The sequence below is a fragment of the Lutzomyia longipalpis genome, chromosome 1 (assembly GCF_024334085.1).
Source record: "Lutzomyia longipalpis isolate SR_M1_2022 chromosome 1, ASM2433408v1".
In the NCBI taxonomy this organism is placed as follows: domain Eukaryota; kingdom Metazoa; phylum Arthropoda; class Insecta; order Diptera; family Psychodidae; genus Lutzomyia; species Lutzomyia longipalpis.
In genome coordinates, this window is record NC_074707.1 from 32,018,914 (window position 1) to 32,042,535 (window position 23,622).

The 23,622-nt window shown below is 33.9% G+C and overlaps 1 protein-coding gene across 5 annotated transcripts in view; it reads right to left on the minus strand.

Annotated features, from left to right (window-relative positions):
- The window catches only part of LOC129786026 (insulin-like growth factor 2 mRNA-binding protein 1), a 37,804-nt gene that overhangs the window by 962 nt on the left and 13,220 nt on the right, over window positions 1-23,622 (minus strand). The window contains exons 1-5 of one of the 5 annotated variants that reach the window (XM_055820789.1): window positions 19,647-21,139; window positions 2,502-2,672; window positions 1,363-1,734; window positions 457-1,165; window positions 233-382 (exon numbers count right to left, since the gene is read on the minus strand). In XM_055820789.1, the coding sequence (XP_055676764.1) occupies window positions 233-382; window positions 457-1,165; window positions 1,363-1,734; window positions 2,502-2,672; window positions 19,647-19,747 (1,503 nt within the window). In that variant the 5' untranslated portion in view covers window positions 19,748-21,139. Of the gene's footprint in view, window positions 1-232; window positions 383-456; window positions 1,166-1,362; window positions 1,735-2,501; window positions 2,673-9,596; window positions 10,165-19,646; window positions 21,142-23,622 lie in introns of those variants that run through there. The other 4 variants (XM_055820791.1, XM_055820790.1, XM_055820792.1 and 1 more) reach the window with 4 other exon arrangements.

Below are 23,622 nucleotides of genomic sequence, written 5' to 3' on the forward strand. Positions count from 1 at the left end.
GGAGGATATGACTCTGCTCTTAAACAACCCGAATACAGATCAAGGAACTTTTGCTTACAAAGCAAATCGCAAAATAGAGAGGGAGGTAAAAACAGATGATTCTCACTGATTCAGTGTGGAAAATTTAACACACAGAACAGATACTTTTTTTTGTCTTTAAAAATAAATCTAATCTTTGACAAAATCAGCAATTTTACATGAAATAAAAAATTAAATTGTCCGCAACACTCACCTGAACGCTAAAGAACGGACCAATAATGTGTACTGTAGTTTCTTCATCTCCAGCAGGAGCACTTCCGTGCTCTGGCAATTTAATAACACTCCCTGTCACTCGTTGTAGTTCTCGCACATTCTGACCGCCCTTGCCGATGATACGTCCAACCTGAAGAGGGGTTCCGGAAAAAGAAAACAATTACAAATTGTGCATCAACCACAAACCAATCACCTTTGTTTTACCTGTGTGCTGGCCACCATAATTTCCACAGTCAACCTCACATCATCAGTACCCGTAACGAAGCCCTCCTCACGCATTTTCTCAAAGATCAGGTACTGTGCCTTCCACTGAGCTTCAGGTGTCCCCACGATCGTCACTTTACGCTCCGTTTGCTGGTCTGCCGGCTTATCCGCCTCCAGCGGGGCAATCTTAACGGATGCCCCCGAGAAGCGAATAATGTTGCGAATATGGGATCCTTTGGTACCAATTATAGCTCCCACAGCATTGTTGGGGATATACAAAAAAGTCGTTTCCTGCGTATCTGTACCACTTCCAGGGGCAAGGCTCGTTCCTGATGGTGGCTGGTACATTGGGAATCCAGGTCCAGGGAAAACGCTGCGACTATTGAAACCCATACCATTACCCGTTGTAGACATCATCGCCATGGGGTGAAGCCCAGGGAACATAATACTCTGTGGGGCCATTGCTTGTAGATCATTTTCGTAACTTTGGCGCAATTTAGCACTGATTTGACTCTCAGCACGGGACATGTTCTCAATGATACCCTTTACCGTGATTATACGTTCCAAATTGAAGCTATTTATGTCATTTATCGAACTAACCGTGATTTTTGTTTCGGTTTCTTGCATTATGCGTTTTATCGTATTCCCATTTTTACCTATGATGCGCCCAATTAAATTATTATGAGCAAGAATTTTTAAACAAATTTCACTGCAAAGGAAAAAAAATGAAGTTTCAATAAATATTCAAAGGAATTGATCTTTAATTTATTTAATTAACATAAGGAGCTAAATTGTTATTGTAAATTAAATTTAAAAGAATTTTAAAATACATTTTTAAGTAAAATTTCTAAATTGATCTTTCTATACTAATAATAAAAAAGGATAAACAGGATATTTCTGACTCACCCCTTATTGGTATTATTGGCTTCCTGTTGCATAACATCCAAGATCCTTTTGCAGGCATTTGTGCAATTCTCGGGATTACCATAAATGGTGATGGCTTTCTCAAGTGACCCAACATTATCTTTCCGATGGACATCGACTCTGGCACGACTTTGCTGTGTGATCTGGCGTATAGTGCTACCCTGACGACCAATTATAGCACCCACCATATCACTCTGGACCAGCAAGCGCAGAGGAAAGTCCGTTTGACGATTCGAGCCCGACATCCCAGCGTACTGATTGCGATTCCGATTGCTACGTCGCTGCTGTTTGTCCAATTGCTCAGCATGAAGCTTATTGCCCTCGAACTCGACACCATTCAATCCGGCGGCCGCCCTGCAAGGAGTCACGAACAAACAAGACAATGCATTCTTCAGTTTACATTCCACTATCCAGCCGATCGACTGGTGGGCTGGGGAAAGTCCCCAATGCAAACAACAGCGAAACAACAACATCGATAGAGGTTTCCACCGTGCTAATGTGCAAAATTCTTCGAATACTCTTGACACTGATCATTTCTGGTGTGCCCCCCTCGTCAAATTAATGCATTTAGCACAAAATCTAATTTATGCATCTACACATGGTGCGATCTATATGCCACAATCTATGGTATGGTGGGGATTTCTTATGCGTTCCGTTTCGGAAGGAACACCTTTTTTTTGGGTATAGGTATGTATGTAGGTATGTAGTAGGTATATAATGTATGTAATTCAGTGGTGCAAATATTTTTCTGCAATGTGGACCATCTTGCCAAATTTTTGCAAACTCTAATCTATGCATATTTATATGTAAGTATATAATGAAAACTCCTTCTCATCTGCCTCTTCCAACCAGTATATAAATAATTAAGAGCATGAAAAAATACTTTGCTAAAGCGATACACACATCTTGCATCAGATATGCACAGCACACACGTTTACCAAACAACCAAATCGACCCCATCTCGTGTAGCCTACACTCTATCTAGAATCTCCTGATCGGTATCAGGAAGATTACTTTTTGTGACTGATAAAGCAACAAAAACAAACAAAAATACACTGTATGTACTTTTTTTTTTAGGCAAAAAGAGTGATTTTCTCTTGCAAGCTAACTATTTTTGGTACCTTTGTGCCTGCTCATGATTTTCGAACGTTATGTGGACGGTCTGAGTGTTGGGATCCTTACTAGAGACAGCGTCACAGTGTTCCACCTTGCCGTATGGCTTTAATAAGGGTTCGATGTCATCGAAATGGGCATGAAGCGGAATACCGCTAATCACGATTTTCGCTGATGAACTGCGAATAGAAAATTGAGAAAAAGTTTTTTTTGCTGTCTTTTTCACACACCTTTTAAATTCTTTTTGCATTCTCTTCTTATTGTCTTGCTCACAGAGTCTTTTTGCATTCTTTTAGCAACTACCCAGCTTCTATATAAAATGCTATATATGTGGCTGTGAGAACAAAAATGCAGTGTGATCTGGTAGATGCAATTATGGAGAAAAAATTAAAAGAATTCAAGAGAATTTCTATATTATCGTCTTTGGTAAGGATAACTCATAAACCCATTTGAAATACCTATAATTTTGGCTCTATGTGCACTTAATTACTCAAAACTCTTCACCCTATATAACTAATAAATTAGCAAGAAACACAGCTAAAAATTAAAATTTAAGGCACTTCTTTCGCCTCCACAGTTTGATATTGTACTGAAAATGGGAATGAATCTTAAAAGAAATTTTTGATGCCACAGCGAAGAATCTCGCACACAGTACAGTCCCCAGATTAGTGTATGTTGTGTATGAAACACAAATTAAAAGCAGTGAAATTGTCAATGTACTTTCTTCATTCTTTTTCTTTTTTTTCTGTTATTGCTCTTCCTTCTGAATGTTTTATCGCGCAATTTTTCAGTTCAACCTCCTTCCCGCCTTGCCTTGCCTTACTTGACCACATTCAGGCACACACTTCATTCATCTCTGCTATTTCCATATAGCTCTCCATTCAGTTTTTTGTGTCGAATGTGGAAAAAGAGATCTTTTTGTGCGTAGTGATTCGAAAATAAAAACAATTTTCTATTTTGTATGAGTAAAGAGACCTATTTGTATATAATTTCAGTATCATTTTCTTATCATGCAGCTGTATTGTGTCATATTTCGCATTTCAGCACATAAATATCACCCACATCACCACATTTGGTAATTCAAGTAGCACAAGTTCGAAAATAAATTACACGTAGAGAATTATATATTAGTTAAACATTAAACATAAACGGTGGATCCACAAGGTAAATATGTATCCAATAGATTGGATAATTTAATTTAAGAAAATAATGAAGGGGAATTAAAGAACCAGATTTTGTGAGAAGCATAACATTGTCTTTCCCTTTACAGTCATAGAGTGTTAAATTAAGTCCTTAAATATGCATAAGAAGTTTTCGCAAAGTCTGAAATACAAATTGTTTAGAAAAGTCAATTATTAATTGAAATTCTTGAAATTCTACGACAAAAGTTCTAGAACCCTTCATTTAATCCAAGAATAGAGTTAGAACAATACAATTTTCCAACGGCGATTTTATTAAAATTATAATTTTGTTTGTTAAATTAGGGTAAGAATGAAATTTAAATTCCAACGAAAACTAAATGCTCACAGAAAATTGCACAATGCATAATAATCTGCATGAAATGATTCTTTTAACCCATTTTTGTAATTGTCGGATTCTTTGTACTCATAGAAATGTATGCTACGGTATAAAAAAAAATTTCAATACACAAATCGTAAGCAAATTGCTCACTCTGTAAACCCATTATTTCTAATCTGTTATCGCGGTTCATTGTGTGGTTGATGTATGTGTGTTGGCGATGCTTTTTGGCCACACATTGTTGCGACAGATGCAAAGTGAAAATACGCGGAAGTTGATTTGTTGTGTTTTTCCAAGCAAAAGCCACTCTCATATGAAGTTCTATTATTGTGTTTTTGCGAGGAAATTGCGCGTTTCACATTAACACAATTTCACGTTGTGCTCGACGTCTTTGGACGGGGTTAGTCGAGTTAATAATAATAATGTGAAAAAATGAAGGAACATTATGGAGGATTCGATGCTTGTAATTGGATCAAAGTGCAAAAACAATTTTTTGTCATACGATCGCTATTATGGTAAAGCTCTTTCTTTATATACTCAAGTCTGTGTATAGGAAATATTTGTGTTATTTTAATTTTTTAGTATAAACGTTAATCTTCATTATTTCAGTGGCGTAAAAGCTCATTTAATTAACATTTTAGAGATTGAAAATGCTGTAAAGAGAAAATTGTCCTTGATAACATTAAAAAGCTCTAAAGCGTTATCCTCAGGAAAATTCTATTCAACCATAATGTACATATGATACATTTATGTAATGTTGTTATGTTTTTTGAGGAAAAAGAAACATTTACCTCTCTATGAAAAGTAAACAAATCTAGCACTAAATTAGTTACTTGAATAGAACGTGATGCAAAATGAAAGTCAATCATAACGCGTCCAGTTATAAGAGTTGGTGTCCCACAACGTGTAGAAGTTTGTTTTATGCGTTGTAATACTATTTGTGAGCAATATTAGTAGACAAATTTGATTTTTTTTTGTAAAATTCGGCAATTTGATGGATAAAAATGGTCATATCTTTGGTTCTATAAGACCTACAGAAATTTCTTGACTAGTTTTGGAAAGGTATTAAAACAGGCTATAAATTGACATAAATTTCAATAATTTTCAAGGTCATCTCCAGAACACAAAATGGCGGCTTTTTGTTTTACTAAAACAGTTTTTGGCATTTTTGTCTCGAAGAAGTGGTTCTAGAAGGTTGTGATGTTCTAGAAAGTTGTAGAGAATTGCAAAACCTTTAATTTGATACTAAGATGAGCAAAATCGGTCAAGCAGTTCAGGAGATATGACTCTTAGAACTTTTCAATTTCAAGAATTTTTCAAACTGCAATATCTTCTAAACGGCGACATAGATTTTCTTCATTTTCGGACTGGTGCAAGATTATTAGTCCTACTACAACATATCAAAATTTAAAGGAAATCGATAATGGGGATTCGGAGATATTGCCCCTTAAAGTTAGGCAATTTTTGTTTTTGAATTTAGCGCCTCTTGCGGATGTTTTTGAAACTTAAAATGTTCTAGACAGTTGTAGGGCTTCGCAATACCTTTCATTTGATACCAAGATGGTCAAAATCGGTCAAGCCGTTCTCAAGATATATTTAAAAAACACTTTTTGCTCTAGGCCGCCATATTTGCTAAACCGCTTGACCGATTTTCAAGTATGAATTATCGATGAAAACGTCTCACTGAGCTCTACAACATACAAAAATTTCAGACCTCTAGCTATAAGGGAAGTGGTTGACAGTATTTCAAAATGGCGGACGGCGGCCATCTTGGATTTCGAAAATGCGAAAAAATGAAATTTTACACCCACATTTCTATAGAAAACTTCAAACCGGAAGTCTCTATCTGTTACCGTTCTCGATTTATAAGGCAAAGTTTGGACCACCGGCAGGCCGGCCGGCAGGCCGGCCGGATCAAAAATTTTCCACCACCATATTCGTAATGTGGGATGTCTAAAACGTGCTCATACCAAGTTTGAGCCCGATCTGAGGTGGTCGGTTTTTCCGACGATTACAATACTTGGTGTTGGCCACGAAGTGGAACACCAACTAATAAACACAAACTATTTATGAGATTTTCAGTAATCTCATGGATTCTATAATGCTATTAGAATAATTGTATTACAAGCTTAATGACACACAGTGTCCACAGTATACATACACGAAGTAATAGTTTACACTATAAGCAATTTTAATATTTTATTAGTTGGTATAATCACTTTAAACACAAATACATGTATTACGGAAGAAGCATAAAATTTTAAAATGATGACACCCAATATTTATATAAAAGTTTTCGTTCCTATTTATCATGTTAAAAATATAAAAATAAAAATTTCTTCTTCAATGTTCTTAAATTTGAATCAACTGCCTTTACTGTTATTAATTTTGAAGATTCCAAAACAACTTCGTAATTCAGAATTTAAATTCCCTAATTAAATCATTTAATAAAGAAAATATCAACATTTTTTTGGATGTTATTAATAAAATGTACATTTTCTTTGCAAACAAAAAAGAGAGAAAGACAAAAATGCGAATATTTTTTTCGCGAATTCTCTCTCATTCCTTTCGTTCTCCAACTTCCATTGAGATTTTATTGTAGATCTTACCAAAATTTAAAGTCGATGGAAGCACAACAGGTGTTTTCTATTGCTCTCATCCGCAGTCAACTTTTAAGTTTGCCTCTTAAGGCAGCTGGAAATTAGAGTGAAACGTGCAAAAAAAATCTTGAGCACCTTTCCTGTTTCTCTGCTGCGGTAAATTGCTCATCTAATGTATAATGGTGTTTCAGAAAATGTCTTCAAAAAGCTAATTAGTGTGTAATACATATTTGAATTTAAAATGATAATTTCATGGGTGAAAACCAAATACAAGAATATTACTTGCTGTATATTTTATTAAATATGTACATTTTCTAGAATTTTTGAATGAATAAATTTTCATCAAGGCTTTGCTTATTATAGGTAGAATTTTTATTTTTTTTTTCATTATGAGAGATTCTTTTTTTATTTTTATTTTTTGGGAAAATCTAATATTACGGGTATCCTACTTTTTTTTTGAATATATTTCAATGAAAGCTTTTGTGTGTCTAAAGTTCAGTCAACGTACTAGTTTTCACTGTGTAATGTATACATTGTATGTAGAACTAATGCTTTCTAATATCAAAGTACAAGAAGCATAATAAATAATTTCTATAAAACAATTTACTGTCTTGATAAAAATTTATGTGACAGCATTGTATATAGTGTTAAAATGCAAGTTTAATTGAATCAAAGAATAGAAAAATACAATTTAGTGGTTTTAGAAGTGTCATTTGTCGTTAAAGCAGGCACGTGGCATGACGCCTCTAGTAAGCTCATCACACAACTTCATTTTAACTATATCTCAATTTCGATCTCTATCAATTTTTCAAACTTTTTTTATTTTCATAGAAAAGCAGTTATTTTACAACTACCGTCAAATTAAAAGGTTTCATCATATTGAATAAGTTAACATTCGCTAGACCGTGAGGGGGCGTTCTAAGTACTCTTAGAATGCACAATGTCTTCCGTATACCTCTATGAAACTTTCAATTCTAATAAGTCAAATAAGTAAACAATAAATGAAAAGCAATAAGAGATGAAAAAGTCGAAAATTTTTCTTCAAAATTAAAGATAAATTCTCAATTAGAAAACTTTACAAGAAAGCCAGACTGTGAGAGTAAAAATATTAATGGAAATTGACCACCACATAGTATTGCCCTGAGTTCTTCATCGTATGTGCTACATCGCATACTTGTGGAAGTGTGCAAAATTGCAGTGAAAAAGCACTAAAAGAGTCGAGGATCGTCTTCCATCATTCACAAGAGCAGACGCCGCGAAAATTGACTGTGCAAGATAATTGAGAATTCGCCAAGAGAGTTGTGAAGTTACGAATAAAATGTACAAATATAGATAATACATAATACTCCACAAAAAAAAACAAAATAAATATAATGCAACCAATCAACAAGAATATACATAAAATATATGTATGTACATATACATATATAGTAGGTATATATACTGAAAAAAAAACATAAATTTTATGTTTGATGATCGCAGAATGAGGAATTTCTTGTCGGTAATAAAATCGTGTTGATTTGTCAGTTGCTGAGAAGAGGAGCGTTGTGAATGAAATTTTACGTGAAAACGCTCAAGTGGTACAAATGCAATCAGAGGGCGACAACGTGGATAAATATTTATTCTTAATCTTATCTATAAAGCTATGGTTTAACTTTTTTTTAATTTAATAAATCCTTCCCTTTCCCTTCTTGAAGAATTCGTTTTTAATCGAAAGATCCTTTTTCGAAATTTTAAGATCTCTTTTTGTAATATTCAAATTTTGATAAATATTATTTTTATTGTAAATTTTACAATACAAGAAAAAAGGATATAATGCTTGATCTGCTTTAGAAAGGACGATATGAGGAGTAGGTAAGTGATCAAAGTGAATTGGTCACTTCTGTACACATTCGCAATCGCGGTTTTGAATATTCATTGAAAGCAAAATAAAATTAAAAAGCATGAGGAATGCGCTACTCCGATCATTGATCTCTTGGCTGACTGTTCCTCCAAATGCCGAGACTATTTGTGTGCTACACTCATACTCGGCCACAGTGAAATGACTACACAGTAGATCCGTGAGGAGGTGAAAAAGAACGAAGAGTCGGAGATGAAACCACGTCGTTTTTCAACATTCAAACTCCCCCTCCATCCTGTGGGCTCTTCTCTTGCTCGCACCAACCAATTCAAAACATAAACGCTAAAGGAAGGCAAATTTTACTATTTCCCGCTATACTTTTTGTATTCATTCTCCATTCCGAACTCCTATATTGAGTTCAAACTAACACATTATCTTGAAATTGTTAATGAAGCTGGAATGTGGCGTCTTAAGGGATTGCTTAAACACGATCACCGCATTTGGCCGCCGGCAAATATTGCTTTTTCATTTTTATTTTTTTTAAATTTATTTTCAGTGTGCGAGTTCCTTCTTGGGGGCTCCTTTCCTTTGATCTACATACTAAAAAAAGAAGAGTATATCTACATAGCTAATTTGAGCTTTTGAGACGTGATCACAGAATTTACTTTACTCCATTCTTTCCAACTTCACAGCATAAACTCACAGCCACGAAAATCTCATATATGTGTATATAGAAAACAAACTTATATATTCCTAATTTGCATAACATCACCATTTGTCGACATGCTACATAGTGCACAATATCGCCATCATAAACCTATACTTTGCGATCACTCCCTTCTGTACTATTTAATTATCGCATCCACGTAAAGTATTGTATACACACTCCACATTTTTGTATCTTTCCCAAAGCGTATATACAGGAAGATAGTGTACAATACTAGGAGAATTTTTATGAATGAAGTTTCATTCCGGAAGTTAAATTAAATTGATAACAAAATAGTTAAATACATATTTGTTCTTTATACGGCTTTTATCGGAGTTTTACTACTATACGTATAAATATTTCTTTAAAAAAGTTGACTTTTTTTTCAATCTAATTATATTCCTTATCCATTTTGTAAAATAAATGCGTAAAACATTACCGATTCTTCGTCATATTTTTCACTTTATTTTTATTATTATTTTTTGTTTATTTTGAGGTAATCCAATCTTGATTGCCTCTCTAGGAAAATTCCCTATTACGGAGTCTTTTCTTTTCCTTTCGATTTAATTTTAATTTTAATTTTTAATACAAATCCAGTCAAAAATATTTCCACAAACACTTTAGGAGAAAGAAAACGCACGAAAAATCCTTAGAACGACTCTTTAGAACGCCAATGAATTTGATAGTCACCACACATTACTTTTTTTTAACTTAACAAAACTCTTATGATAAATCACTCATTTAATCCATTAACAATCATAATATAACTAACTTTATGAAAATTAATGAGAAAACTATTGTCATTGTTGATTTTCTTGTCTTTTTTATTTATTTTTTCATTTGGAATTTCCTTTTTCCAACAACACAAAAAAAACGCTTTTACGATCGTGATGAGAATTGATCGAATGAGAAATTCCAGAGCGGACAAAATATCTATCACCGGGAATGGAAAGAGAATCGTGAAGTAAAACGGTGCGAAATAAAATCGCGAGCTGTACAAACCAAACTAAACCATAATCTGTATAATGCAGCCTTGACTACCCAAAAACTCTACCCATACATTCCTATGTTCACGTCCACATCAAAAAATGCATCCATTGCAAACTCTTACCAGCAAAATTTGCAACAACTCCATGCACACTGAGCCCCATGCATTGCGGAAAAGATGAAGAATTTGCAATGTATGGAAGTGAGGAAGTTTGAAAATGAAAGGGGACTGCATGCCAAAAGTGTTTATGTATTGAAATACCCCAGCGACAGCATTTTGGTCAAGAGAGTGCCCTTTTTTTGGAGATCCCTTCCTAAATCGAGGAATCCAAATAATACTACCCTTAGTGTGCTTTAAAGGATGCAAATTTAACAACTTCTAACAAAATTTAAAAAAAAAAACGTAAAAAAACGAGCTTTGAAACGTATTTTGTAATGTATCAACTATCCAATAAAAAAATACATATAACTCATTAATTGAAAATTTAATTTTATAAAACCGATTTAGATAAGTTTCCTTGCTGATTTGTTCAATGTTAGAGAGTTTTTCAAGGAAAAATATTGTTTTCCATTAGTAGATAGTCTAATTTGGAGCCCTCGTAGTGCATTTGTGAGTGATCCAAAGCCAGAAAGCTACACCAGAATATACGGAATACATTCATAATATCGTCATGGGGAAATTTAAGAACAACGTTCTCGATTCAGAATATTCCCCACATACAAACTCCACATGCCACCATATAGACATACGATTCAGCTTTAAGTGCAACGCGAATACTTGTGTGCTGCACTCTATACAATTTGATCCACGTATGTACGTGTATGCTTTAGTAGACGATAAAACATCAGAGGAATTTCTGCTACTCATTCCCATGAGTGCATATATTGCAGATTATTTACAATAGTCCAGAACACTATGGGCTTTGTATGGAATGGAGTCTTCACCTCACCCGACCTATAAAATATCGTGTGTATGATTGAATAGAAATTTCCTCCCAACAGTGCTTGGGTATTCAACGTCGAAAGATTTCGGTGCTGAGATGAAATGCACCCAGGACCAGTGAAAAAACTGCCAAAAACGCATCTCCGAGCGTTTAAGAGTTGCATATGTATGGGGTTGATTTTGCATAAAGGGGAAGTCCTCTCGTGTGATACCGAGTATAGGAACTAAGGTGGTTCTTTTTTTTCGGAAGATCTGGTTTTGCAATTTTCCCAATAAAAGATTTATATGTTTCTCTTCACCTCTGTGCATCCTTCTTTTCTCACCCCGATCTCCACAAATGACCCTCACAATACCACAGAATGGGATTTTGAGAGAGTTTTGTAAGTAGGTATATACATATGTTTCTACATATTCGTATATATAGGACAGGACTCTACACAACCCAAAATTACTTCCTGGATTTAGAATTTTTTTTTTGGAAAATGTATATAATTCTTAGGATCACAGGGATTTCAGAGATAGAGATATGTTTTTTAAATATCTAATAAAAATTATAGTTAAACCCTTGTGAAAAATATTGTAGTAAGGTATTCATTACTGCGTCTTTTTAGCAAAACTTTGCCTTATTACTGGGCCATTCTTCATTCTTGTTGTAAACTGTATGTCCACATGTACTTTACATACTATATACCACGGTGGATATTGCCGAAAAAAAGCGAGAAGAGAAGAAAGGGTTGTGTGAATACAATGTATCAATGAGAGATAATTAAATTCATGAATACCTTGAATGTTTTTCCTTCTTGCCTTACACCACTGCTCGTATGCAACGCTGCCCGTACTTACAGGCTTTTTTTTTGAGTAACATCATCCTAAACTATGGGCAATGTCATATACAAGATTGAAGTGAATGTAGCAAGTATGAAATATAGCTATAAAACAAGCCAGGGATTGACAGGATTCGAAATATACATGCACACCACTTTTTTACCCAAAGGTGGTCCTTGTCTACCAAAATTCCTTTCCTCTGCTGCTTGTGATCCTTTTTTTATGTGAGTAGCTTCATACAGACTAATTTTCATTGTGGTCCTTTTCTCATTCCATGAAAACCATGCCTTGGAAGCAAAAGGTACAAATTCATGTGCACGAGGGAGAAGAGAACAGGCTTGCCAAGGTGTATGGGTATGAAACTTTGGACGTACTTCCAACTGAACCCATATAATTCGGCACTTGGAGGATGCGGAAGACTTTTTCGAGAGTGCACATTGTCATGCTCAGCGGTGGATGACAAAAACGTAAAACAAGAAATCCAAGAATAAGTATTCGCCCCACAGGGAAGTGAATAAAACATTTGAAAATCCCTTCCTAATCTCGGTCACTCAAAATTTTATATTCAACTATACATAATATGCCTATATATGTACATAATACACTATTTGCATACATACTGTACGCAGTAGAATTATCCATTTACGCAGTGCTACTTCCTTCGCAATATCCGCGAAAGATGTATTCCATCTTGAGTTTTTCTATGTACTATGTGATACATACATATTTTGCAGAAAAAGAGCAAAAAAAAGAGTTTTTGCCTTTAATCTTCATTGGTGTACATATTTTCGTTGATGAGTTTTTATTGTCTGTGCTAAGTAATGTAATAATACAGCAAAAATTAGATCGTTTGACTTGCTCGCTCGCAGCAAGTTCTCTGCATGACCAACCAACCGTGCGTCCACCCAAAACTTGCAAAGAACTGACAAAAGTCGCTCCATCCAAAAAGTGGCCAGAAGTCCAAAATATATTTCAGGGGCAATGCACTTTTTCCATCCAATAAAAAATTCAAATTCACCGTTCAACTCTATCTTCTCATTCTCCATCGTCCCATTCATATATTTCTCTTCCTTTCCAACATAATAACGCCGAAAATTTCTTAAATACTACTACACTTTTTGTTCTTACCCACCCAGAACCACGCTAAACCTTCTTTTTTTCCTCATTGGGAACTTCTCGGCAGTTGAGAATAGAAACATAATAAAATTCAATGATGAGCCTCGGGGTTATGACGGCAGTTGGTAAACCCACTAATGTAGCCATTTTATAATGCAATGTAATTTGGTTTTTAGTTGACCCGGATATGATTAATTTTACTATTTATCCTGCATTTTGTTAAATGTAAAAAATTAGCAAAAAAATTCACTATAAATTCTTTTTAAGTTGAATAGAAAGGTTTAAATAATTTTAAAATATCTTAAAAATAATCCTGGAGTTTTATTTTCGTAGGTCGAAAAAATATATTTTTATAAACTTAACAGATCTAGCTCTAGTTTGAACAAATTATTCCAAAATACTAAAACAAATACTGAAACTATAAAGATAAGAATCTTATTTTTTTAATCCGAGTTTTAAAATTCATATATGTACCCGATTTAAATTAATGTATTAGAATATTGAATTTATTTGGGTTTATTTGAAGATTAACCCAATCTTGGCCAATAGGTTACCCAAAAGTCAACTGTTACATATTTTTAGAAATTTCCTTTTATTTTTTCAGATTTTTTTAAAGAAACTTTTAGAATTGAGCTCTATTACCATTTAAAAAAAAATTTTCTATATTTTTTTTTATCTTGTTAATATTTCAGACTTTCCTTTCTTTTAGAACTATATATCTCATAAAAGCATTTTTTTTTAAATCTAAGTTCAAAATTCAAAAATTAATTATAATTTTTAATAAATTATTTTTTGAATTTAGTAAATTTCTGCAGATGCTTTCGAATCATTTTAGAATGTGGTCCTTGAGTAATCTCATCGCTCACCATAGCCTCAAATGCGACTATAGATGTGCAAGGAAATTTTTGGCGGTTCCTACATGTAGGGTCCCCCTGTCTCTCTTCTCCGTGACCAAAAATCTCTGGTTCTCTCCCTCGAGCTCACTATTTGAGATATATCCCTTATAATTCACTCTGCACACATGTGAAATGTCGTACAAAAGCCAACATAAATCTTGATTGACATTTGGGCAATTCTTTACAAATTTTACACACGTACTCATGCAGTTTTTTTCGTACACTCATCGTGCCACAAGAGGCCTCATAACAAGATCTATTGACGCATATTTCTCGCTTCAATTGCATACAAAATGTGTGTACCTTCAACTACTACATAGTCCTTGCAGGTTTCATTCTTTGCCTCCGGATAAATTACTACAAGATTTTGTAGGTCGGTAAGTGTAAAAGCAATGGGGAAATGTTAAATGAATTTCAAAAATGATTCATCTCCAATATAGAATGATCTTCGCATTTATTTATTTTATTATTAATTGAATCATTATTTTCTTGGAAGTTTGCAAAAATATATTCACGTTTATCGGGAATTCTACGATGCAAGGGAAGGCAATTCGGCAATTGCCAAAAATTCAGACCATGTGCTTGTATGTATTCACATCCCGAAGTTATATTGTTATGTATTACATAAATTCTCATACACAGATATAAAAACATAAACTATATATGGAATGTAAAGGAAGAAGGAAGCCATATGGTAGCAATGCGACCAAATAAAGTATACCTATGTAAGTCGACCATATAACGTCTATGAAGTTCTAAAACCAAATTAAAAAGGCCCTTTATAAGCTGTTTCCTCATCAATAAAAAAAATGCATTCTAAGAATGAGAACGGAAAGTGCATAAAAAGATAACCGAAAAAGAACAGATATGTACAAGAAAAGAAGAAAAGGTGTAATTGAGGTAACATCACACACAGGAAATCGCGGAAATTTATTCAATACCGCCAAACGTTTGACTAATGAAGGCGATGTTTTAAATAAAAAAACCATTACATTGTCGTTGAAAGAAGAAATTACAGTGATTGTACTTAAGTTATAAATTAAGACGGTAAATTAAGCAAATAAACTACTTTGAGAATTTGAGAAAATTCTTTATGTAAAGCAAATGCTTGAATGAAGAACGTTTATAAGAAAGATCACTCTGCTCTGGAGATATTTTCACGATGACTCTGCAACTGATTATGATTTCATGCTTTTGCCTTAAATTAATAGTGACTCATTTGTTTGCTTTACACATTTAATGCCCTATGCCACGGCTTAGTTGTAGGACTGATTCATGATTTCTTCCAGCATCACTGGAATATGTTGTGAAATTTCTTTGAATGAGAAAGTAATTATGCGACATTGAATCATCTCTGAGAGCAAGAATATGTAGCATTATGTACAGTACATATATGCATACATACAGTACGTTTTGTATATATGTATGTACATATGTATGTGACTATGTTTCATCGCGCTGGTGGGAAGAAACATTTTTACATACACTCAGACAAATAGTACGCACACAAATACCAAATCTATCTCATGTGTATATACACAATATTCTACAATACCAAAAAATCATGGTTTCATCATCATCATCAACATCATCATCGTAGAAGTCGAGCTACCTATTGCACGATAGATGGTAGTAGCGATTGGTGATTTTCTAACAAGAGAAAAACGCACACCTTTGGCACCCAATTTCATTTCACATTTAAATTCCATGCATTATTGTCGCAAGGTAATGCATAATTGGCGACAAATTGCAATAATTGTCATACACCCCTCACTTTCGAATACCCACATCTTTTGGGTAAATTCTTCAGCCTGAGGCTGTTGAAAAAAAAATTCAACAATCCCTATTATCGAGTTACTCGTGTGTTATACACTAATTTGCAGATAATAAGGAAAATGCCAAATTGGTATATTCCGTTTCTCAAGTTCTTCCCCAAAATGCCAAAGCAAACGCATTCCACAAACCAACGAGGGTGGAACAGAGATGGCATGAAAAACACCCGAATTAGGATGGTTTGGTAAAGGAATGGAAAGATAAAAGAATTTTTTGACCTTTTTTTCTCACTCCCAAACTGTATGTATTCCTCTCACTTCTCATTCCACAGCCCATTGAGAGGTATAAATAAAAAAAGCCCAAGTAAAAAAAAACTTCTTCGTCCAACGTGTTGCTTGGTGAGTTGCTTTTTGGCGGCAAATTGCAAATGCACATGAATTTCCAGGAAGGACACAAACAAAATGAACTTATAAATTTATTGAGGATACCATCCCAATAAGAAGCCATCTTAAAGGCATGTAGGAAAAACTAAAAGCCAGAAATTATTTGTAATTGATTCTTAAAAAATTTTATTAAAAAATCATTAAATTGAAAATCAGAAAGAATCAATGCTTAAGCATAATTTGTGAAAATATCACAAATTGTAAAGAATATAATTGAAAAGTATATATTTCTTGAGCGGGAAGATTTAATTTTACATCATGATTTTGAAGAATGCAGAAAATATCCATCTCTATCTGATTGTGGATTCACAGTTACCTTTTTCTGTGTAATTATTTGATTTTCAGCGAGTTCAGTGACGAATATATAGAGGCTAACTCGCCTAACTTCAAAATTATCTTTAAAAAAAATTCATTTCAAACAATTTTCTTGAAATTTTGTGCTTTAAACCTCCTTAAATACTTTTTTATAACCGAATTAATTCGACTTTTTTGAAGATGAACTTTTTATACACTCAAAATCAATAAGGATTTTCTAAGCGTAGTAAATATAAGTTGAGTGCCCAAACTGGACATAATTAATCCTTATTTTTTGAGAGAAGTTCTACCGGCAGTTTTCTTAAAATATTAGTAAGTACTTTTAAAACAAATAAATGAAAAAAATCATTACCATTCAATAACCATTGACTTTATATCATTATAATGATCATAATACAGGATCAAAGTTTAAAATAGAGAAGAAAAGATAATAGAATAATTAATTAATAGAAAGAATCATTACCACCGCATAAACTTTCTATGCCATTCAATGCTTACGATTGTCGCAAAAAGAGATATAGAAATGTGATGAAATATGGCACATTTTACTACATAAAAATGAACCGACCTTGGCCACCAATTTGCATATTTAGTCACACACTCCCAAAGTACATCAAAATAAGATATTTTATTGCTGCCTAATACGATCCCACAGATTCAATACATCTATGTCGGCGCCGCACAAGTTTTGCTCTGCAAGAAAACCCCCAAATGCACAAAATCTATCGACTTTGTAGAAGATTCAAAGCCACAAATTTTTTTTTCGAGGAATTCTCACGAAAGAGAAACCATAGATGGGCGAAAAGTTATCCAGTGTGTCAATTCTTGATTTATTGTCGTATCTTCCTGTGGCACAGCACAGGTCATTAAAAGAAATATTTGGTAAAACATTTTTGAGAAAGAGTGTGTGGTGTTTTTCGTTGCGAATTTTCACCTTGAACTCCCTCGGAAAAAATTAAAACATCCATTAACCGGAACTAGTTTATATTGGTGTGGATTTTTTGAACACTTGTAACCAACACCAATACACAGCGCATTTTACCGATGGAAATCTTTGGGGAAAAAAATTCGCCATACACAACACCCAATAAAATTTGCTATTTATATGCGGAAAAAGTACACAAATTTCATCGATTCTTTGTTGCCAAAATAGTTTTTCTCCTTCGCGCAATTTGTGCGAAATGGTGCCCGTGTGTGCGTTCTTTAGAAGCACATTGGCTGTGGCCATTCACATGATGACATGTTGTGTGGAAAAAGAAGGAAATTTTGAAATCATCGAAAAAGTCTTTTGCGTCTCTTTGGTAGGAGCAACAAAGGAAAGGAGAATTAAACTTTTCTACATAACTTAGGTACATTACATATATAAATGTATCTACTTTTGAAGCTAGGGAACATACTTATTATCATGAGGAGAGTCATTTTTCTCACTTGTCACACACGAAGATGGGCGATGGGGTTAAAGTTGACCATGAGTGTGTCTTTTTCTTTTGTGAATAAAGACCGTGAATTAGATGTTCAGGTGAATACGAAGCAATGTACCAAACTACCCATAGATAATGAAACTTTTATGGGGAACTGGTGGTGATGGACAAGACTTCTTGTCAAAAATGTGTGAAGTGGTGTAGTAGTGTGCTGAAGCCAAATAGAACGCCATAAGTTTTCTAGTGTACAAAAAGTTCTTGGTATTTTTTCGTTTTTTTTTTCTTCTTCTCTTTTTTTAATTTTTAAAACTCTCACATACATTGAGATGTAGATAGAAAAATAAATTGTGAAAAATATCTATGTGCACAAGAGGACTCACACATTTCCTCATCTTTTAGTCCCGAAAAAAAAGAAGAACTTCATCCTTCCCAACGTGGCTGCTCTGTCACACATTTAATATGCTCAAAGTAGTCCCACTACTATATACCTATAAAAAGCTATATATATTGTTCAAATTCGATTATATATATTGTATTTCGCATAGGAAACCATTTATCTATATAATAAAGAAAGGATTTCGTTCCTGTACAGCTATGCATTTCTACACCGTTGGTCCGATTGTGATGAAATTTGGTACAGAGACTCCTGATACCAGGCGATTGTTACCAACGGCATTCATTTTCCCCCCAGAGCCCCCCTTCACATAGCCCCCATATAAAAATCACGATTTTTTGACTACTTTTTGAATTCGGCGCCATAAATGTTGTGTGAAATTCACTTTTTCCCTTTGAAATATCTGTTGGAAGTTTTTGCGTGGCCCATCTATATAATAAAGAAAGGTCTCTCTAAAATTTCGTTCCTGTTCATCTATACATTTCTACACCGTTGGTCCGATCGTGATGAAATTTGGTACAGAGACTCTTGATACCAGGCGGTTTTTACCAACGAATACATTTTCTATTGGACTTTTTTCATCTCAATTATTTTCTCTATATAAAATTTGCGCGAAGCGCAACAAATCCCCGCGAAGCGGGGCGAGGTAAATTGGAGCGAAGCGACAATTTACCTCGTGTACCTATATTTTCGTGTTACGATGCCGTTGTATTTCAATAAAAATACCAACATAGATTTTAAGATATGTTGGTGGTGCTTCAGTATGACCGAAAAAAGACGAAAAAATCTTTCGGGATATGTAATATATTCTCATGAATCGAATTTCTAAGAAATATTTTGACAACGTATAGCGGCATTTTATGTTTGTGAAACACCGAGTTTTATGTTCTTAGGCATTTTTCTTCTGATGGTGTTGGGTTGTTCTTCTCTTTTCATCCCATTCTCCATCCCAGATGAGAAACAAAAATAAATAGAATAAAAGAGACTTTTTTTTCCTTCTTCTCATACATATAATTCTTCCATTCCCACAACTATATTAGGCTCATTTTTCCACCACTCACCTAATCAACACACAAAACAGGGAATTTATGCCAACAACGAATTAAAATGCTCTACTATGCTATGCCACTCTCATTATGAACCAAAATCAACATCCTCGTTAAGCTGTGATTTTTTTTTTCTAAATGATATTTTAAGGGAAAATATAAATTTAAAAAAAATTGTGAATAATGTAGATTCATAGGTAGTAATAGTAAGATGGGTCCAAAGATTATCTAGATTTTTTCATTTGTAGACACAAGACAATTAAACCCAATCAAATTTACATATAATAGGTATGTATATAACATTATTATTTTATTTTATGGATTTATCACCTGTTGTAGGATTCTTGTTGACGATCCGTTGGTGGTTCGAAAATTTGTTCATGGTCCTCCTTCGAGAGCTCCAAGTCGGCAAATTGATCCATGTCTGACATTTTGTCTTCAAATTATTATTTTTTTATTCTCAGGAGTAATACGTATTTGAATCTTGCAATTAGGGTGCAAGTGCTCACTTTTTTTCGAAATAGGTTTTGAGAAAAATTAACTTTTTTTTGAATAATTTTTGCTTCTTGTCCGTTTTTTTTATTTTTATAGAATTGTATTCATTAAAATCCTTAAAACATTAATTTTATCTGTGCCGTAACTTTTTTTTTTTAATTGTATAAAAGAATGTCAAAAATATAATTTAGGTGACCGAAAGTGAATTTTGGTCTTAAAAATTAAATAGCTCATTAATTACGAGTTATAATTATGTATATACGTAATGAAAGACAATACTGATTTTGTAACTTTTCAAAAATAAACCAAATAATTTTTATGTCCTTTTTGCCACAATTTTGTCCTTGATGTAAATTTAATTTTCACAACTGATTTATTAGTTTTTTTTCACACTTTTTTTTTCACTGGTATTTTTTTTAATTTTTGGTCAGAAGTTTGCTCAAAACGCATTGAAGTCTCGTTGAAGGGAATTTCTGTAGCAGTGCTCAAGATCTCCGGGGAAAGTCAGAAACGCTGTGTGCGGTAATCGAAATTCCACGTGTATAAAAATGACGACTACCAACTATGAATTTAATAATGAGGTTGTCACAATGTATACATTTGTGGCATGGAGATTTTTCTACCTTCCTTCGTCTCTTAATTTTTTTTATCTTAAGGATTTTTTTGAGGTAGTTTTCTTTTCACCGCAACTCTATTTTTGCTTCAAAGAGAGCTGCAACGTGGATCCTTGCGTGAATAAAGTATGGAGAGGGGGAGCTCTCCCAAAATTAGCCAAACTCCGTCGTTCAACTTCTTAAAACTCTTCTTCCGCAAACAAGGCACAATGAGTTTTTCTTCTCTCAATACACAAAGTCACACACTTTTCCCTCCAATTTACGAATTTCAATATATAAATATATTTGAAAAACGATGACGAACAATACAGACGAAAAAAACAGTTGCAGGTGATATAATATAATCAGTATCCGAATTTAGTAGACGATACTGTATAGGACACTGCAAATTTTACTGGGAGTAGTAAATTCGTGTGTACCCGCGACAAAATTCGTTTCGTTTTTTTTATTCTATTTTCTTTGTTGCCTTATCGACGAAATTTTCTCTCTTTTCGCCCAAAAGGAATTTCACCAGAGAAGACAAAAAAACTGATTTCCTGCACAAATGGTAACCGAATTTACAAAATTGACTTTGGATTTGATGATTGAAATTTAAAAACTTTGAATTTGATTGAAAATTTTTGTTCTAAAATAAAGATAAACTAAAAATCGCCGCGGATAGGCAAACGCGGAGTTGTCCGTTCGGGATTTACACATCGACTAAAGCACAATCGCTAATACTACTTTAGTTGAACCCTCAACTATATCTTCTTCTATACCAATGTTCCCGAAAAATACGTCTATATACCCAACCAAACTCAATACAATGCTCTGTTAGAGAAGTCTCGCTTGTAATGTGTTTTTCTGCTCTTTCTCACATTCAACATCATATAGTTCAACAAAATATACAAATATCTCCCATACTACTTCTCACTTCGTATACATTTCTTCTTTTTTCGTCTTCTCTCTCATGCATGTATTTTTCTAATCTACCTTTTATTTCCTCAACTACACAATACACACCCATCCTATATTAGTCACATAGAACATTTGGTGGAATATCTCCCTTTCTTTTTCTATAGAAATTTTCCGTCTTACTGACGACGTAGCAAAACCCACTGAGCTAGAGCGAATATACTATCTTGCCATCCCAGAAACCTAGGCAGGCACACATCATTTAGGCTCTCACTCAGAATCATACTCCTAATTAGCTCAAACTAAATGTGGAGGATAGAAAAGCATGATAATAGTAGATATTTTACATCCAAAATATACTTATACGCGCCTATGGCAGTGAGAGAGGAAAAATGGGAATTGCTTTGAACATATATTAGTTAGTAGCATGTTGCTCTTTTTTTTCGACAGTCTGTCTCTCTCTCAAATCGCCATTTCATATTCAAGTCGACATTTCTTTTCAAATACTTATCGCGCGGGAGAATCCATTGAATATCGCGATCATGGGCCACTATAATCGATCCCGAAATGTAGAGAATTTTCCACGATGAAAATGGCCGTGTTAACCGTCCACGTGGCCCTTATCTAAAATGTCGTCCACATGAGTTTCCAATATAGGTGTCCAATAAGAATTTAATATGTATATTATGGAAATTCTTATATGAAAATGATGCGTTGATCACTGATCTTCATTGTCCTTTCGCCTCCCCACCCAATGTCAGTTATGAGCATGATATTAATATTTAAAAAAAAAAAAGCATTCCTCTCTAAAACCTAGACCTTTGAACGAATCTTCAAATAAGGTAGAAAGAGAGACGAAAAAAAAGTTAAAACTTTCCAGGTGTACGAACTAATTTTACCTATTCTTATATTCTACATGTGTGTCCTCATATCAAGCGGGAAAAAAGCGATTTTTTTCTTTGTGAAGGTCTCGTACTGAACATTTTTTTCCTATACACATTGTATGCCACCGGTATATTGTAGTTTTATATCCTGTGAGCATTTGGTGCCGAAAGAAAACGAAGTATAAAAAAAATGGGCAATAGACGCTCACTGCCATGCCGAATTTTTCTGTCTAATGCTCTCTCTCCCTTCGGGGTTGATCCCTCAACTGAAAATGTCTATACATAGTTGAACTATTCGGGATGGCGAAAGAGGGTCGTATACTGAACAAAACGATTTAGTTCAAGCAAACTTACTGAATTCACAGAAAAATATTAACCATTGATTAGAATTATTTTGCAAAAAAACGCAAAGAATCCGAAATCCAAATCAACGCACAACTATACTTTAATTAATTCTCCATCTCATTCACCTCTTTCTCAACTAAAAATATCAAGCTGATTTTAATAACTTCCCATTTGGAAATGAAAAGGGTCTATAAATAGGATAGAGAAAAGTGTCTGATGGTGCTATTTGAGAGAGTTGTGAGGCAAAAAGAGAAAATAACAACAAAACACGAAGGAAGCATCCAACATTCCAGAGATGCCCTTCCGCGATGCTCGAGACGAAAGCCATCCCAGAAATAGATCAAGAGATCTACACCATACTGATGGATAAGATATTTCCGATCTAGATTGTCTCGTGGACAGAAAAATTTCGTTTTTCCTCAGGAAATTCCTTTCCACGCATCTCCCAAAAATAATGCATGAAGAAATCTTCACCCACAAAATTATTGTGACAATTTTCATTGAAATATGCATAAATCTGGAGAGGATAAGGCTATCTCCAAAAAAAAGATGTTTTTCTCTCAATATTTTCTTCACCAATAAATTGGAAAAGGATTGTAGGGATTCTTTGTCATACAAAGTACATAATTCCGATGTATAAATAGCTCTTTTTCCTACTTTTATAGATTCCTGGAATTAAGTCTAACATTGAACATGGATTAACATCTGAAAACTCTTCCTTTCAAAATTAAGATGTTGCATAAGTGTTGCTATACTTTAGTAGTAATTTATTACATTTAAAGGGGCTTCAAAAAAAGGGCCGTAAAATAAATTTTCCGTCTAGTAAAAAGTAAATTATTTATTTTAGTAAGTTTTAGATAATTTCCGTAATCATATTTAGAAAATTATAAAACAAAATCCTAAAGAAATAATCAGATAGAAAATTTAATTTTTACATTTTCACGTGAATTCCCTAATTTGTATTGGTATATCCTACATTTCTATCCATGAGTCGACAACACGGATACAGCTGTTTGTTAGTTTGTCACAGAGAGACCCTATAGGAGGAATATGTCTCTAAAAATAGGATTTCGA